General features: G+C 56.2%; 1 protein-coding gene across 1 annotated transcript in view; it reads left to right on the forward strand.

The window, feature by feature from the left end:
• FER1L5 (fer-1-like family member 5) overlaps nucleotides 1-18,055 on the forward strand; it is a 47,563-nt gene extending 29,508 nt beyond the window's left edge. The window contains 32 exon segments of the mRNA XM_012727336.1: nucleotides 573-750; nucleotides 825-980; nucleotides 2,143-2,274; nucleotides 3,367-3,530; nucleotides 3,811-3,925; nucleotides 4,967-5,069; nucleotides 5,631-5,794; nucleotides 5,877-6,044; nucleotides 6,272-6,422; nucleotides 6,539-6,616; nucleotides 7,499-7,680; nucleotides 7,856-8,035; nucleotides 8,323-8,409; nucleotides 9,843-9,989; nucleotides 10,066-10,230; nucleotides 10,232-10,381; nucleotides 11,228-11,278; nucleotides 11,419-11,523; nucleotides 11,835-11,954; nucleotides 12,403-12,564; nucleotides 12,795-12,886; nucleotides 13,259-13,429; nucleotides 13,632-13,780; nucleotides 13,984-14,123; nucleotides 15,239-15,327; nucleotides 15,581-15,676; nucleotides 15,892-16,033; nucleotides 16,226-16,325; nucleotides 16,401-16,594; nucleotides 16,766-16,875; nucleotides 17,429-17,576; nucleotides 17,685-18,055. Coding sequence (XP_012582790.1) covers nucleotides 573-750; nucleotides 825-980; nucleotides 2,143-2,274; nucleotides 3,367-3,530; nucleotides 3,811-3,925; nucleotides 4,967-5,069; nucleotides 5,631-5,794; nucleotides 5,877-6,044; nucleotides 6,272-6,422; nucleotides 6,539-6,616; nucleotides 7,499-7,680; nucleotides 7,856-8,035; nucleotides 8,323-8,409; nucleotides 9,843-9,989; nucleotides 10,066-10,230; nucleotides 10,232-10,381; nucleotides 11,228-11,278; nucleotides 11,419-11,523; nucleotides 11,835-11,954; nucleotides 12,403-12,564; nucleotides 12,795-12,886; nucleotides 13,259-13,429; nucleotides 13,632-13,780; nucleotides 13,984-14,123; nucleotides 15,239-15,327; nucleotides 15,581-15,676; nucleotides 15,892-16,033; nucleotides 16,226-16,325; nucleotides 16,401-16,594; nucleotides 16,766-16,875; nucleotides 17,429-17,576; nucleotides 17,685-17,903 — 4,408 coding nt within the window. The 3' untranslated portion in view covers nucleotides 17,904-18,055.
• Nucleotides 18,056-18,276: the final 221 nt, after the last annotated feature.

The following is an 18,276-nucleotide window of genomic DNA, read 5'->3' on the forward strand; positions in this document are numbered from 1 at the left end:
CCCTCACTCCACCTCCTCAGGAAATACAGGCTTTGCCCAAATCCTCTCCATGCTTGAAACTCAGAGTGGCGCCTCCTCTCCCATTCAGGCCCCACCTCCCCCACTGCCAGCATTTTCTCTGCTGTCCCCACACTCAACCTGACATTCCTGCCAAGTCCCGCCTCTCTGTTACCCAGACAAGCCCTGCGGGTGCTGCCTGTTCAGACTCATCCTAAGGCCTCTCCTAGCCCCATACCCTTCTGGAATCCCCACCCCAACTCCCCAAGAGCTGGCTGGCTATTGGCTCACACCCTCTTCCAGAGGTGGCCTCGGAAGGAACATGCTACAGCTTTGGACCGACATGCTACAGGCCTGGCATGTGGCAGGTCTGGGAAGATGGGAGGGGATGGATGAGAACAGATGGGCAAGGCTGGCAGTGAGCAGGGCTCCCGAGGAGGGCTGGGAAGGACACCCGCATCAGCACATCAGAGGGTAGGGCAGAATCTGAGGCTAGGAAGGGCTCTGACCCAAGCAGGTGGCTGGCGAGAGATGGGGCCAAGTCCCAGCCTCTCTCCTCCCTGCTCCTGCCACAGGCGCCCTCTGCCCTGCATGACCCATCAGCCCAAAGCCACTGAGCTGGACAAGAAGAGGTGGCAGCTACGCAGCCTCCTCCTGCAGGAACTGGCTCAAAGTGCCAAAGAAGCCAAGCCCAGGAACATGATATCCACGGTGGAGGGCTGGTTGTACCGCCTCAATGCTGTGCTCCCCGAGGTGGGCATGGGCATGCTGGTGGGGGCAGGCCTCGGAGCCAGCCCTGCATGCCTGAAGCTCCCCTGCCTCGGCAGCCTCAGGTGAACATCCCGGACGTGATGATCTGGCTGATGGCCAAAGAACAGCGGGTGGCTTACGCACAGGTGCCCGCCCACAGCATCCTGTTCTCCCCAGCGGGGACCCTTTACTCTGGAAGATTCTGTGGGAAGACACAGACCCTTCTCCTGCAGGTGGGAAAACAGTGGGTCTTCAGCTCACCCAGTCCTCGGTGGGGGGAGGGGGGCCGGGGCGGGGCGAGGGCGCAGAGACACCGCAAAGGAGAACCCCTGAACTCTTGGAAAAACCTCCATGAGCCTCCCCAAGGACTTCCCAGGTCCTCCCTTGGGTCCTTTGCCAGGTAAAGTGGAGTTTAAAGAGGTGTGAGTAAAAGCAGGGGTCTGTGACCACGAGCACGTGGCTGATGCCAGTGATGCCCCTCGTAAGTGTTCCTCAAGTCCATCTCCTCTTTCGTCCTCATGCCTCATCTGGCCCAGTCCCTTGTCATCTCTCCTATAGCCACAGTGGAGTGAAATCCCAAGTATTTCACGCCTATGAGGATTGTGCACCAGCCCGGCAGATCGGATGCAGGCTGCAAACAAAGCTAGCTGACTCCCAAGTGACCCCCAAAGCTAGCTGACCCCTCTTGTCACTGCAGGCAGCGGAGGACACTCACTGCTTTGCTCCTCTTACAGGCTCCCTGGTCCCCCGCTGCCTCCTTTAAAAGCCTCAGTTGCGGTCATTCTGGGCTCCCCCAACTTACCCCAAACCTGTGCCTTCCCCGATACTGTATTGGAAGCCCTGTCCATGCATATCTGAGCCCTCGTCCTGCAAGACTCGCCGAGGCCCAAATTCGCTTCTACCACTCACTGGCTTGGGTGGACTCTGGCCAGCTCCTGCCTATATCCAGACCACAGTCTGCTCCTCTCAAAATGTCCTGGGGGGTAATAGCGCCCACCCTTGTGGTTTGTGTGCATCGACACAGACGCTGCTCATTCGGCACTTGGAGCGGGGGCTGGCACAGAAAGCGTGCTGCGATGACCACCAGCACTGCTGTCACCAACACCCTTCCCTTGTCACCACTCCTCTGTGGAGACCTCCCTCCCTGCTTGTCCCCCTCCCCCGCCCCGGCCTCTCTCATGTGTGTGGACCCAAAGGCTAACCCTTTGCATGTCCTCTCCCACTCTGCCAGGCAAGAAATCTGCATCATTCACTTTTTTAGCTCCAGACCCCAGCTCGCTGATGTCCCTGTTCTTGGGTCCCGGGGTGAGGGGGCAGATGGGTGTGCCCTCGCTCACTCGCACCCCTCCCCCCGAGGGGCTCCGCCCCTGTGGGGTTGACCTGCCTCTGGCTCAGTACCCAGAGGGTGAAGGACAGAAGGACGTGCTCCCGGCCCACCTCCGAGTCTGCATGTGGCTGGGCAACGTGGTGGACAGCAAGGGCCTGCAGCTGCTCCGCAAGGGCGAGGTGGTGGTGTACGCGGAGACGGTGAGCGAGGCGGCCGGACCCGAGGGCTGAGAGAGGGGTGGGACAGGGTGATCATGGGACCAAAGCAACTCAGACAGCAGCTGGGGTGCTGGTGGGTGCTCACAGAGGGGGCAGCCAAGTGGCTCCCTGGAGTTTCTGGGAATTTCTCTCAGTTGGCCCAGGGCATGTGAAGCGAACACAGCTTCAACGTGCAGGGCCTCTCCTATCACCAACATGGCAGCCTGGGACGCTGCAGACCCCAGCGGGGTCCTTTGGGCCAGACTGGTGGTTGGGGAAGAGAAGGCCTGAAATGTCAGAGAAAACGGAGATGAGGCATCGCCCACAGAATCATAAACCCAGGGTGGGGCACAGGGTGTGGGTGTGAGCAGCTAGCCACACACTACTCTAGAGTCAGAGGAAACAGGAGGGCGCTTTCTCCCTGGGGAGGACACTGCAGGAGAAGACTCTTGGCAGCAGAAGGAAAGACAGTTTTGAGTTTCAAGCTGTTTAGTTTACTGAATCAGGCATATTTCTACGATTCCTAAGATGCATGTTACGGCCAGGAATATCATACTATGCCGGCAGCCCTTCCATAGGAGTTGGTGACTGTGGGATGGGATGGGGACGTGGGAGGGGTACAGGGAGCAGGGAGTGGAGTGGCGGGGAAGTGGCCCAGGGCCAGCATGAGACAGGACTGGGTCCCCGACCACAGAGTGGATGAGTCACATCTCGGGACACTGGGCCCCAATATAGGTGTTCACCGACACTGACCCTCACTGGCTAAGCAATCTGGGGTCGAGCAGACCTCTGAGCTCAGTCTCCTCATGAGTGAGGTGGGAGCTTCAAGCATGGACTGGCCCAGAGTAAGCACTTGATGAATGCAGTCTGTGCTGAATAACAGTGGGGGGAAGGGATGTGATCTAAGCATTTTTGGGGACACCTAGATAGGGTAGAGACAGCCTCAGGCAGGCCTGTCCCTGATAAGTGATAAAACAAGCTATTGGCAAGAGTCATATGCCCCTTATTTGCCCAAGATTGACATTTCTAGAAGGTGCTTACAGCCCAGAGGTGGGGGCCCTGGGTAGCAGGCACTGACGGTCTCCCCTTGCCCAGTACGAAAATGAGGCCAAGTACAAAGACCAGTGGGGGCAGCAGGGGCTGCATCACTGCCCCAACTTCTCGGATGCCATGGGGCGCAAGGCCCTCCCCAAGGAGGACTTCAAGGAACCCCATGGATGGCACTGGCAGGGGAAGTGGACAGTGGAGCCTCAGAGGAGGTAAGGCTGGGTACGGGGCCTGGAGCCTTGTGCTCCAGACATGCAGCACTGGGAGTAGCCCTCTCGGGGCTACTCCCAGTACAGAGGGGCAGGCACATGGCCACTGGTCCCAAGACTTGGGGGGCACAAGGCAGAGGGCCTGAGTGTTAAGGTCCCATGGCCCAGCCTTGCCCAGAGCAATGGGGCTTCCAGGTAAAGAGTGGTCAGCCAGCAGAGGAGAACCCCGGGGCCAGTAAATCCAGGGAGATGTGCTAGGAACTTGGGGTGTTGCTGCCCCCAGACTCCTCCTGGATGTAGACATCAACAAGAGCCAGGTGGTAGAGGAGGTGTACGAGAACCAGCACCGAGACATCACCGGGGCCTGGGTGTCGGCGGCCATCCCCAACACTGATTTGGTGAGCAAGGGCCGAACCAATGGGGGGGCCCTGGGAGGGGAGGCAAGGCCGGACAGCTCCAAGGAGGCCGGGGTACAGGGCCTGGAGCAGTGAAGCTGGGCTGTCCAAGTGCAAAGTGCTCTGGAATAGGGGTGACCATCTGAGCCCGGCTGCCCCCCACATGCACACACCAGGTGAGCACAAGTCGGGGTTTGTATTCCAAGATGATGGGGAGGGATACCGTGAATAAGACTGTAAGAAGCAACAAGTGGGAGATTCCTTCCCAGGCTCTTCCCCGATAGAGCTTACCCGGAAGGAAAGAATCTGCCTGGGACCGGTACTACCCAATAGAACTTTCTGTGATGTCTCTATCTGTACTGTCCACGTGTGGCTTTCAAGTATTTGAAGTGTGGCTCCTGAGAAAGTGAGAAGCAAACTTTGACTTTTATTTCTGTTTAATGAATTGAAATCTATTTTTTTTAAAGATTTATTTATTTGTGCATACAGAACTGGGGTACAGGCCAGAGGCTCAGGGGCGGTGAGAGGCTTCACCAGAGACAGAGTGGGGAGCAGAACAGGCAGATCGACGAAGTACACTGCTGAGGGGAGCAGCGGGTGTGTCAGGAGAGTCTGCCATACCATGTGGTCACCTCCGGGGCAGGCGGGAATCGAACTCATGCAGAAGCGGCTTTAGATTCTCAGTGCTGTGCTTTAACCCGCTGCGCCACCAGGGAGGGCCATGAATTGAAATCTAAATGGCCCCAGGAGGCCGCATTGGACAGTTCAGGTCTGAGTGGTCAAACGTGGTATCAACCCCTGGCACCCAGGAGACGGCGGCCTGGGCTTAGTCAGACAGCTGTAGCTATGAGTATGATTATTTCCTATGTGCAGTTTGCAAAGACAATCTCAAGTGTGTATGCTGGTGGCCTCAGATGGAGCGAATGTGTCTGCTCCCAGGGATGGGAGGGCAGTGAAGCCTTGGCAGGTGAGTGGACATGTGAAGAGTGAGTGAAGGTGGCCTCCTGGCTCAGACGCCGCTTGGCCTGCCCTGTCCACCCACAGAATGGACAGCCTGTAGAAGCCCGGGAGAACATGAAGTGCCCCCAAGGCTGGCATGTGAAGAAGAACTGGGCTGTGGAGCTGAACCACGCAGTGGACAGTGAGGGTCAGTGCTCCGGTTACAGGCTGAGGGCAGGGGCCCCCGCTGCCAGTGCTCACACTTCCCACAGCCTCAGAGCAGTCACACTCCAGACGGGATGAGTCTGAATTCCTGGGGGCCCCCAGCCTCCATAGCAGGGGCTGTGCCCTTTCCGAAGATGCGGGCATCAGTCTTGAGCCAGGTAGGCTGTGCAGGCCTCCTGAGCACTCGAATGCAGGCAGAGCTGGTGGTGGAGCTGGGTCTATCCTAGGCGGCCCCAGGGAAGCAGCAGCAGGCTGGAGGTCTGCGGGCCTGGACTCGACACAGGACTCTGCCGCTTTGGGGCTGTGCGACTCACAGTGTCTCCCTGAACCTCAACTTCTTCTTTTGTAAGGCGGGCAGTGGGCCCAGTTCATCCAGGTGGCACAGTGTGACCACAAGCTCCTTTCCACACCTCAGGGTCAGAGAGGCCTGGACCTGGGGGTCCGGCCACGTTAGCCTGCCCTTCTGCACCCACCCCTCAGGCTTATCTAAGCCTCCCAGCCTGTGGGCAACTGAGCACCCAGAAGCATGGTCCTACCCCTGCAGGCTGGGAGTATGGAGTGGGGATCCCACCCTCGGGGCTCCCCCGGGTGTGGAACTCGGTGGAGAAGACCTACTACTCATATCGCCGGCGGCGCTGGGCGCGGGTGCGCTTCAGGGACCGTGGAAATCTGAGCTTTGAGCAGGAGACCCTCTCCTTTCTGCAGCTGGTGAGGGGCCGCTGGGCGGGGAGCTAGCCGGGACTGCAGACAGGGTCCACCTCGGGAGGGTGACTCTGTACCCTCCCTGCAGCACCACCCCAGCCTGGCAGAGGAGGGCTGGGAGTATGGCACCTTTGGCTCCAAGTTCCACCTGAACCCTCAGCCTCAAAGTCAGTTTCGCCGCCGCTGCTGGCACCGCAGACTGGCCCCCGACAAGGAGAAGGGCATTGCGCCCATATTCCTCCTGGAGGGATCCTTGGTAAAACCTCAGTGGCCTGGAAGTCTCCCCCCCCCACCCCCATTGCCCCATCTCCGGGAGAGCCAGGGTCTGGACCACCAGCCAGAGCTACCCCAGCTTGGGTCTGTGAGCGGTGGGGGCTTCCGGCCTCAGACTGGCATTCTTGGGCTTTGGAGGATAGAAAGGGTGAAGGGCCTGGGCTGAGAGACAGGAAAAATGCCCAGACACCTGAAAAGAGACTGTCCTAGGCACACAGTTTAGAGATGGAACATCAGGCTCAGATGGAAAAGAGCAAGATGCTACATCGCAGTATCTCTAGATCGTTCATGGACTCCTTGAGGTCTTTCCTGGAGACCAGCCACGCACCCAGCCTGCCCTTCATCTACTGCGTCTTCAACAGTGAGTGTCTTCAACTGAGTGGGCGTGGTACCCCAGAGGCCAGCGTCGGAGGCCAGGGCATGGGAGGGCCGGCGGGGCTCCTGGAGGCAGGTGCTGAGCCGCCACTCTCTTACCAGAGCCCCACTACTACCAGCTTTTCTGCTACATCTACCAGGCCCGGAACCTGACGTCCACCCAGATCCAGGCGTTCCAGGGTAGGCAGCGAACACTCCGGCGGTGTCAAAGTGTGGCAAGGAAGGGGGTAACCAAGGTCCCCCACCCTTAGCTCATGACCAGGGTTTCCGGGAAAGACACGAGAGTATGGAGTAGCAAGGCAAGAATCTTTAAATGTGTTCCCAAAGCTGTGGAATCTAGAAAGGGGAACTGGGGAGTCTGACCCCTTGGAGGGGTCCCACTGAGCTGAGCTTCAAAGGGAGGAGTTCACCAGGCAGAGGACTGGTGAGATGCCAAGGCAAGGGAGGAGAGGGTGACTGGCGTGGGAGGTTTGCGTCCTTTGTGTTGAACTGAGGACGAGGGGTGGGAAGAGGGGTGGCAATACCTGGCCCCGCGGGGACAGAAACAGCGCTTGGTCCTGGGGCGGCCCAGGACTCCCCGGGGGAACCCACAGGTTTCAGGTGAGTCACAGGCTCCCGCCCTGTCCCGGCTGTTCCTTGGTTAGTGGGGATGCTAGCGGGGAGCCAGGGAGCTAGAGGAGGGGCCGAGCCAGGCAGTGGTGTCTGCTGGGGGTGCAGTCTGTCAGGCATCAGCACCCACAACGCCGGAAGGCCACTGGATGATCTCCAGTGAGAAAGTTGCTCACTAATGTAATGGAGGCAGCACCCCCGAAATTCTCCCCGAGGTGCCTCTTGCAATCCAGGCTCAGCCACAGTGGGTCGTGAGACGCAGATGCGGACGAAGCAAATGGTCTCTGGCCTCTGTTCATGTGCTGTTTGCTCTCTGGTGACGCGGAGGTCGCCTTCTGGGTGGCCGCGGGAGCAGTGGCCGCTTGCCCCGCGTACCTGGTCCAGTGGCGGCAGTCGCGAGAGGAGCCTCACCGGACAGCTCGGTGGCCACCCCTCCTCTCTCTCACTTCCCAGGACCCTTCATACGGGTGGTCTTCCTGCACCACAGCCAGTGCACTCAAACCCTGAGGAGCTCTGCAGCTCCAACGTGGGACCAGACACTCATCTTTCAGCATCTCCTCCTCTATGAGAATCCCCAGGACATCAAAGAGAGCCCCCCACTTGTGGTGCTGGAGCTGTGGCAGCGAGACTACTGGGTAAGGTGGAGCAGGCTGGACAGGGCTGCGGAGGGGTCTTCACTTTAGAGAACACGCGGCAAGCGCTCCGGGGAGCCTGACTCAATGCCAGCGCAGCCTGGAAGGGTCAGAATCCCGGAGCGTCAGAGTCAGACCTGGCTCCCGTCACGTTACGTGAACGTCCACTTTACTCCAGGGCAAGGAGAGCTTATGGGGACGGAGCATGTGGCCCCCGGAGGTTTGGCTGGATGTCCAAAAGCGGACGCTGCCACCCATGAGATGGCATCCACTTACGAGAGAGTTGGGAGATGAAGAAGGGGAGATCTTGGCATCCTGTGAGCTGATCCTGGAGACGGAGGTACTGGAGGACCGGGAAGTGCTCCCCAACACCCCCCCCACTCCCTGCCACAGGCTCCATCCCCAGTACCACCTCCTAGGGAAGGGCCGGGACCTAGGAACAGAACGCTGGGGTGGTGGCCCAGGTCTACCCATGGTCCCCCCCAACGCCCCTGCCAACTTCTGCCCCTGGGACTCTGGAGCCTCCTGAGTTGAGCTCTCCTGAGTCAGAACTGCTTGAGTTGGGGGCAAGGGCAGGAGCACCAGCCCAAAGAGACTCAGATTCCCTGCTCTCTCCCCTCATGTGTTAAGAGTCTCAGAGCCAAGTCGCCCATCATTAGTGTTCCTTGGAAGAATGGATTCTACGCACTCCCCAAGAGCATGCAGCCCACCCTAAGGAAAATTGCCATCGAGGTAATGCTGTGACGGGCATGGGGGGGGGAGGGCAGGGCGCAGGCGTCCCCCAGAGCAGCCGGCTGTGAGCTCTCTGCTGACCCTATTGGGCCTTCAGGACCCGCAGTGCAAAGCTTGGACCCCAGAGAGAGAGATGATGGAGGGGGAGAGGAGACGAATGAAGACCAGGAGCTCTGAACAGTTGAAAACTATTATTTTTTTTAAAGATTTATTTATTTATACTTAGAGAATTGGGGAACAGGCCAGAGGTGCGGGGGTGAGAGGATTCACCAGAGACAGAGTGGGGAGTAGAACAGGCAGATGTACTGAAACACACTGCTGAGGGGAGCAGCGGGTGAGACAGGAGAGGGCTGCTGCACCACGTGGATCAGCTCCCTGGCTGGGGCCTGAACTTGCACTCCAGTGGCTCCTGAGAGCTTCATAGTGTGGTGCTTTAACCCACTGCGCCATCAGGGAGAGACCACAGTTGCAGTTATTATTATTATTTTTTAAAGATTTATTTATTTATTCATACAGAACTGGGGTACAGGCCAGAGATGCGGAGGGTGAGAGGATTCACCAGGAACAGAGTGGGGAGCAGAACAGGCAGATCGACAAAGTACAATGCTGAGGGGAGCAGCGGGAGGGTCAGGAGAGGTCTGCCACGCCATGTGGATCTCCTCTCCTCCGGGGCAGGCGGGGATGGCATTCATGAGGAATTGGCTTACGCTTCTTAGCGCTGTGCTTTAACCCGCTGTGCCACCAGGGAGGGCCCAGTTGCAGTTATTTTAATGCAGATCTCTGCAAGCTGCCCCTGTGCTATGAGTAGGAACTACTTTCCAGAGAAGATCGAGGCTCTGAGAAGCACATACATGCTCCTCAGTGACGCGGGGACTGAGTGGTACGGCCAGAAGGGCCCAGCCCCGCCTGAATCCCAGATGGTGATCCTGATGTCTCTCACCTCTGGAGAGTAGCAGCAGGTTCCGTGCTGGAACCTCTGTGTGTTGCCACCAGTCTGGTAAAGAGTAAATGGTGGTCAGGCTCTCCCGCGGCTGGTAAGATCAGGCAGCCTGGCTGGTGCCCTGAGGAGTCTTGAGGGCTATCCAGTGCCTGTCAGTTGTGAGATCCAGGGTGCAGGGTTCCTAAATGGCCACGGAGTCCTCTGAGATACAAGTTAGCAGCCTGGTAAGGCAGCCTGCACAAAGGGAAATACCCAGGGGACACTGGAGGTCAGTGAAAGACTCCCGAGGGCACCGCATGGAGGGGGCACCGCAGCCTTGACCAGCACAGATGCCCCACAGGACAAGTGACCTGGGTGAGCCTTCAGCCTGGCTTCACCTGACCACGTGCTCTGAGCAGCGCCTGTCCCCTCCCGGGACAGCCCCTCTTCCTGGCTGGGATCCCACGACAGAGGCACCGCCTGCCCCTCTCCCCCTCCTCCTCTGTTCCGGCAGCTCCTGGTCTGGGGTCTGCGGAACATGAAGAAGGTGCGCTCCCCCCAGCTCCTGGTGGAATGCTGGGAAGAGTCCCTGCAGACGGAACCCATCAGGGACTTCCAGGCGAACCCCAACTTCAAGGAGTCAGTCCTCTTCCTCACACTGGTAAGCAGCCCTCAGGCCAGGGCTGGGCAGCCCTCCACCCTGGGAGGCCTCACTCCGTCTCTCCTTCGGGCTGCAGTTCATGCCTGTGGAGGAGACCTACGTGCTGCCCCTCATCTTGAAGGTGGTGGATGTCCAGGACTTTGGGCAACGGACCGTGGTGGGTCAAGCCAACATCGACTCTCTACAGCCCTACTTCTGTGACCCCTGGGCTGCGAACTATGTATCCCAACGGCTTCCAAGTATGGCCTTTCTCTTTGCCCTTGCCCAGGCTTCCCCCACAAGTCAGCCCTGGTGCCCTGTGGGGTTGGTATCCCTCTTCCCCACTCTGCTCCCCTCTTGAGATTCACGAGTGCTTTCTCCACACAGTGCTGACTTCGAAAAAGTGCCCCCCGGTGAGTAAAGTGCTTGAGGCCCTGTTTTTCTCCCACACCATTTAGAGGGAACCACCTTGTCCCTGATGAGGGACAAAGATTAAATACAGTTCTTATATTTGTAACCCAGTATGAGGCCTATTTGCACATAAGATAACATCAGTGCTTCTCAGCCTAGAGTGTACATTAGAATTGCCTGAGGGTCTGGGCCTTTCCTGGTGATGCAGTGGGTTAAAGCACAGCACTATGAAGCTAGCCCCAGCCGCTTCGGCTGACCAGGGAGGTGACCCACATGGCACGGCGGACCTCTCCTGACCTGCCCGCTGCTCCCCTCAACAGTGTACTTTGTCGATCTGTCTGTTCTGTTCCCCATTCCGTTTCTGGTGAAGCCTCTCACCATCCCTGCACCTCTGGCCTGTACCCCAGTTCTGTATGTAAAAAGAAATATTTAAAAAAACAAAGCATTGCCTGAAGGTCTAAAGACTCCTAACAGCCAGCCCACTGACCAGCTGTATCAGAGCTGCTGGGGAGGACCCAGGCATCAGCATTTTGGTCCGAGTACTGACCCACCCCTCCCACTCCCCATTCCCTACGATTCCAGTGTGTGTTCAAGGTTTTGAACTATATCTCTAGAGCAGTGTTTACCAAACCCAAATGCATGGGAATCCTATGGGCATCCTGAACAAAAGCAGGTTCTGGTTGGGAGGAGGGGAGGGGCTTGAGGTTCTACATTTCTGAGCCCTCCCAGAGTTCAGACTGAAACTATGGGCAATGCGAACTAAGAATTAGCTCCCAGTGTGAAGGAGCCAGGTGGTGAGTGGCCGTGGGCAGCTGGCGCTCACCTCGCTCACTGTGCTCATCTCTCAGCTCCTAGATTACTTCTACGGGAAGTTCTGGTTCAAGTCCAGCAAACATGAGGTGATGTAGACTCAGCCGTGAGGACAAGGCATTCTGGTCATCCCAGGGAAGTGGGGCTGGGGGATGAGGAACAGCATGATGCTGGCTAGAAAGCCTCCGTGCCTTCTTCTGACGGCCAGAATGCCCCTCTTTCCTGCCAGGATGAGTATGAGCACGAGGTAGACTGGTGGAGCAAGCTGTTCTGGGCCACGGGAGACACTCCTAATTCCGTCATCTACAAGTACAAAGACTACCATACCCTGAAGGTTTGGAAGCCCCTAGGAGGGGGGACTGCTGAGAGAGATGGAATACAACCTGCTAGGAGAGGCCAGCACGCCTTGCCCTGGCTCCTCTGGGGGCAGACGGGGCATTTGCCCACTGTCTCCACCAGACTTTCGGATGCATCTCCGCCTGCACACCCTGCAGAGGCCATTGCTGACCCCGGCCACTGACGGGCAGATACGCTGGGGTCAGACGGAAAGTGGTCGTCCCTTCATGCCCTCACCCCAGGTGCTGTCCTCCCGGGTCAAACCCCGGCCTGTTGCCCCCACAGCCCAGGCCCCACACTCTCCCACAGGTGTATGACTGTGAGCTGGAGGCTGTGCCAGCCTTCCAAGGCCTGCAGGACTTCTGCCAGACCTTCAAACTCTACCAGGAACAGCCCAAAGTGGACAGCCCTGCAGTGGGGGAGTTCAAGGTATGTGTCTGTCCCCGACTGGGTGCCTGTTTCCTGAGCCCCTGTATCCTAGAAGACTCTAGTAAGAACCCTGGCTTTATGTGCTCCCCATGAGGTGGGGCAGGGGGGCTTGAAAAAGTGTTTAGGAATTAAGGAAGCAGACACCGACCTATGGAGGGATTCAGAGTGACCACCTCTAACAGGCGGGGGGAGGGTCTTCTCACTCCCAGCTCTGTCCTCTCTGCCCTCTCAACACCTTGAGCACCTGAGAAGACAAGTTCAGACCTGAAAGGATGGATACAAGCAGAAGAATTCACATCTCCTGTCTTCCCCGCAGCCTTCTGTCCCGCACACTCAGCCTAACCTCTCCTGAGCTTGGACTAGGGACACTTCCCCCTCCAGTTGGGCCACAGCAAGGTTGGCACTGCCAAGCTGAGGTGGCAACACTTTCTCTCCCCAACATACATAGGGCCTTTTCCGTGTCTACCCCTTTCCTGAGAACCCAGCGTCCCCGATACCCCCCCGCCAGTTCGTGACTTGGCCCGAGAAAGAGGACTTTCCTCAGCAGTGCGTGGTGCGGGTATATGTGGTCCGAGCAATCAACCTGCAGCCCCAAGACTACAATGGCCTGGTAACATGCAATCCCAGCCACGGGCTCATCTTCCCTGGGCGCCCCCATACCAGGCACCTCCCACACTCTGCCCTAAACCCGTGTCTGGGACTCCCTCCAGATGCTGACACCCAGATGACCAAGTCCCCAGAGATTATACCTGGGACAAGGGGTTTGTTTCTGCCAGCCCCCACCCTCCCTGACCCACTCAGACTCTCCATTTCCTGTCTTTCCTCACGTCTGACCTCCAGTGTGACCCTTATGTGATTCTGAAACTGGGACAGACAACGCTTGGCAACCGGGATGAGTACAAGGCCAATACTTTGGATCCCATCTTTGGCATGTGAGCTGCCCCAAACTCACCCAATCCCGCCTCTCCTCTCCCCTCCACACCATGCAGGAGAAAGGTCTGGATGGAAAAGCCTTGCCTGCCCTTCTGGCCTCCAACTTCCTAGCGTGGTATCTAGGCGCTCAGCAGATAGAAGTTGGATGGATGAGCGGCCTAGTTCTACCCTCCCTGTCAGAGGCCTATTAAAAGTTATTTTAAGCCATTAAGTGGGGGGTGGCAACTGGCAGACAAGGGCCATCCTGACTCAGCTCTCCACAGTGACCATTACCCTCTAAAGGGGTGGAGCATGGGTGCATGGGGCTGGGGTGCCACAGAGGGAGACATGTAGGTAACACGGCCCAGGCTCTGAGTCACCCTTATCCTTAGGATGTTTGAACTGAACTGTACCATCCCCCTGGAGAAGGACCTAGAGATCCAGTTATATGATTTTGACCTATTCTCACCTGATGATAAGATTGGAACCACAGTCATCGATCTCGAAAACCGACTCCTATCCAGCTTTGGAGCTCGTTGTGGGCTCTCCAAATCCTATTGCATGTGAGAGTGGACTGGAACAGGGCCAGGGTGCAGGGGAGGAGGGTGGGGAGAGCCCACTGCTTCCTTGTGCCTGCGTCCTGGGCTGGGGAAACAGGGCCCGAACCTGCCTCCACTCATGATTTCACCATTGGTCATCCTGCAGCTCAAAGAAAAGTGTTCTCCAGGACCCAAGCCTCTTTCCTTTTCCTCTCAAAACCCCCAGTTCAGGGCCTTTCAGGTGGCGGGATCAGATAACCCCAAGTGTCCTCTTGGAACACCACGCCAAGCGGAAAGCAGTGCCTGCCCCTCAGTTCAGCCCTGAGGAAGACTCGGTTTTCTACAATGGGAAAAACTTCAAACTGAAAAGCTTTGGTGAGAAGGTCAACACATTGCCAGGAAGCATAGCTTTAGGCCTCTGAGGCCAGCAGAAGCCCCTCTGAACCCCCTCGTCCCTTACAGAGACTACCTATCACTGTGCAGACTAGGCTCAGAGGCTGGGGTGGGAGGGGAAGTGCCTGGGCAGTGGAAGGACTCGTGACCTTGTGACCCCTTCCTCTCAATCTTTTCCAATTTAGAGCCCGTGGACCCTAAAGCTCCTTTCTTGGGACCTAAGAAAGAACGGCTTGCACTGCATCTCCTGCACACCGAGGGGCTGGTGCCTGAGCACATGGAGACTCGCACGCTGTACAGCGACAGCCAGCCAGGTGTCGACCAGGTAGGAGCCTGGAGGGCTGGATCAGGAGCCAGGGGCGTCCATTATCAGGACACAGACCACGAGGATGGGGAGGGCCAGGCCAAGCACTTGCAGATGCACGTGGACAGACTAGCATGCGCTGCGTGTGTTATGGGGCAAGAAGCTGCATTTAGAACAGAGGACGCCAGGAGCAGGAAAGTCAGCTACCAGAAACCCAGGCCCAGGTATCAGCTGTGGGCAGCACCAAGCCACCGCCAGCACTACCTAGTCTCTCCTGAGGAAGCGTGGGGAGGTGCGACCTGAGGTCAGATGCACAGACATTACAACTCTGGTTTGGCTTTTAATTGTAGGCTGTTTTCTTTCCCTGGCAAGGAACCCCCCAACAGAGGGGCAAGAAAAAAATTCCCCACAGGCACCCTAATTATCATCTACCCTCCAATCACCAGAATGGCTCATCTCATTCTCCAAAGTTTTCAAGCTCACACCACATTCTAGATATAAAGTCTGCTGCTGAGCATTTAAAAAACCATTCTCATTAAATCTCTTTTCTCAGTGGAGTCAGCTTCAAAAGAATAAAAGAATAATATTGGGTCAGATTGCTTGAGAGAACATACAGCAACTGGCATTCTTTCACTGCTTCACTTTTTCTCACCATTTTTTGACTTCTGTGCTCTGTGGATAGCTTGGTATCTTTAGGACATAGTTACACAATATAAACTGACTTGGAAATCTGATCTGATTTATCCTAAGTTAGGGCCCCTGGGCCAGTTAGTGAATGAAACCCCAGTCCCATTCTGGAGTGCTGCTCAAACGGGTCATCGAGCAGACCCTGCAAGGGGCATTAACCCCACAGGCTCATTCGAAGTGCAATCCCAGGACGACAGCTGTCAGGTTCAAAGCTGCCATACCCCACCCACCTCACTGCACTCTTCTCCCAGCCAGAAAGAAAAAAGGGGAAGCTGGCGGATATCTGCTTGATTTTCTGCCAGGAGTCCTTTCCACCTACAGATGCCTGTATACCCCACCACTCAGTGCTGGGAACACAGCCTCCCTCAGCACTTCTTAGAATCCCAGCCAGGGTTCCCAGGCCTGTGGAGATCAGAGGTCAGCAAACACTTAATTCACCTCCACTCTAGGGGAAGGTACAAATGTGGGTGGACATCTTCCCCAAGAAGCTTGGGCCTCCTGCTCCCCCAGTCAACATCAGTCCCAGAAAGCCTAAAAGGTAAGTGACCGCCCGCCCCCAAGCACTGCACTGGACAGAGCAGGCTTCTTGGTGCCATGCGAGCACTCTCCAGAGCTAAGCTGCAGTCATTCTCCTTCCTTTCCTGGGAACCCTGGGTTTCTTCTCTTGGGTTCCCACAATGCATCAGCACTGATGTGGGCATGGAAGGTGGCCTTCTAGGCCATTCTGGCCTCATCAAGGCTGCAGCCTGGGAGCTATTCCCCAGCAAAGCCTCAGAGCACCATGACTGCAGGTATGAGCTGCGCTGTATCATCTGGAAAACTGCCAATGTGGACCTGTGTGACATCAGCTTAAGTACTGAGAGGATGAGTGACATCTACATCAAAGGGTGAGGAAGAAGGCAGGGCTCTAGCAGTGTGCCTCAGAGTTCCCCAGTTCTGTCATTCTGATGGGTCCTCCTGATCCTGGAAGTGACATCTCTCCACTTTACCTGTGCCTGGTGACTGCTGGGTGGCCTTCCCAAAAAGCCTCCACCTGAGGGTAGGGGGGTTGGGGGGTGGGGATCTCACACACGGATCCCAGGTGAAAGGAATTTGGCCCCAGGTGGTTATTCGGGCTAGAGAAGGACATGCAGAAGACAGATATCCACTACCGCTGCATGACGGGGGAAGCCCACTTCAACTGGAGGTTCATCTTCACCTTGGACTACCTGGCAGCTGAGCGTGTGTGCGTGCTGAGTCAGAAGGTCAGGTCTGAGGGTGGGGTATCGTCCCCCTCCCCCTCCTCCTTTGGAGACCTATAAACTACACCACTGGAACACTTGGCATGTGAGCTTAAGTGAAAATCCTTTCTGGAAGTCCACCATTGCTGGGCTACTGAGGTGACCCCGGGAAATCGCAAAGGAGATAGGCTGCTAACGTGCCCTCCTGCCATCTAGGACTACGTCTGGAGCCTGGACCCCAGGATGATGAAGTTCCCAGCCCGGCTCATCATCCAGGTCTGGGACAATGACATATTCTCCCCTGATGACTTCCTAGGTGAGGTCTTGGCCTGGGGCCTGTAGCCACAGGGCACGGAGCTCCTTCTCGCTGACTGTGTTTTTCTGGGCTCAGGGGTCCTGGAGCTGGATTTATCTGACATGCCCCTCCCAGCTCGGCACGCCAAACTGTGCTCCACCAGGATGATGGACGCTGAGCCCAACCTGCCCCAGTTCCTCCAGTACCAGTACTTCTCCCTCTTCAGAAAGAAGACTGTAACTGGCTGGTGGCCTTGCCAGGTCCTCGATAACGGCAAATGGCGCATGTCGGTAGGAACATGTCGGAGAAGGGGTGGGACTGCTGTGCCACATCTTGGTTCTACAGATTCCTGGGGGCCTTATCTAAATCCCTTTTCCTTTCTGGGCCCTGGGAAGAGGCCATAAAACTATTTTTGCTCTTGCTATCTGTACTCGGCCTCCCATCACTGGTGGTGCTTGTAGGGTAAAGTGAAGATGACCCTGGAGATTCTGTCAGAGAAGGATGCTTTAATCAAGCCGGCAGGACGAGGCCAATCAGAACCCAACCAATACCCTACACTTCATCCTCCCATGTAAGGGTCAAGTAAGGCAAAGGCATTAAATTCCCCTCCCCCTTCACAAAGCTGAGCTGGAGGACCCAGCAGTTTGAGTGGGGTCTGGTGAGCCTACAAGAAGGGAGAGAGAATTGTTCCCTCTGCTCCAGATCAGTGTTGCTTTACCCAGGAACAAAAAGGCAGACTGGGGTGGGGGCCAGGGGAGGTAGCAAACAGAAACTGCTTAATAAAAGGAAAGCTCTTGGAGCCTCCCTGGTAGTGCAAGGGGTTAAGCGCAGCACTATGAAGCTATCAGCAGCCACTGCAGCATGAGTTCAATCCCCGGCCAGGGAGCTGACCCACATGGTGCAGCAGACTTCTCCCGTCTCACTTACTGCTCCTTTCAGCACTGTATTTCAGTCAACCTGCCTGTGCTTCTCACCCCCTGCCACCCTCCCACACCTCTGGCCTATACCCTAGATCTTGTATGCATAAATTTAAAAAAAAAAAAAAAAGCTCTTTGCCCTGGATGACTGGACCTGAAAGTTCCCTCTGCCCTCCACTCTCTGACCTCTCTTCTGCTCATGGACAGACGCATCAACAGCTTTTCCATATGGCTGCATTCACCCATTCAAAGTTTCTGCCATGTTTTCTGGAAACGCTATCGCTACAAGATCATTATCACCTCAATCATCATGGTTATTGTGCTTGTACTGTTCAACTTCATCTATTCAACTCCGGTGAGTGACAAGTATGGGGACAGACAAAGGTATTGGCTGCTCTTGGGATGACTCAGGAGAGGGCAATCAGGCTGCTACTTCAAGCTAACTGTTACCTGTTCTCTCTAGAACTATTTGGCCATGAACTGGGTCAAACCTGAACTTCGGCTGAACGCTCCCATGAAAACATTCAAAAATATCTTTGGTTCCAGCAATCCCAATGCTACCATGATCACCACCCAGCCTGTGAACCCAAAGCCTACAATAGACCATAAGTTGAAATTCCTCCAAGAACCCATGAATCACCTGAGAGATATTTTTCCAGAACTTCCAGTTCCACAAAACTAGTTCTCACATGTTTGCCTGGCATTTCTCCGACATCAACCCAACCCTTGGGTTTCCCAGCGATTACTTGTTTCTACCTTCCAGGATAGATGCAAGGGGTGAGGGATAACCTGGCCATTCTGCTTGGAAACCACTTCTAACAAGGACAGAGTTGTGATTTTTCATCAAAATAAACAAGTTTTGTAACAAAGAACTACCTTGTAATTTGGGAGCGAGTGGAGGAGGGTTGGAAATAAAATGGAAGTCTGAAAGTGCCAGCCTTTCAGACAGACTCCCAAGGGGACAGGGAGTACCACCACATCTAGTGCTCTTCCACACTGAAATGCTCTGGAGAGAGAGGGCAGTGAGGACTGTGAGGAGGGAAATGACTCATGTG

Source organism: Condylura cristata, unplaced genomic scaffold (genome assembly GCF_000260355.1).
Source record: "Condylura cristata isolate star-nosed mole 26May11 unplaced genomic scaffold, ConCri1.0 scaffold00020, whole genome shotgun sequence".
In the NCBI taxonomy this organism is placed as follows: domain Eukaryota; kingdom Metazoa; phylum Chordata; class Mammalia; order Eulipotyphla; family Talpidae; genus Condylura; species Condylura cristata.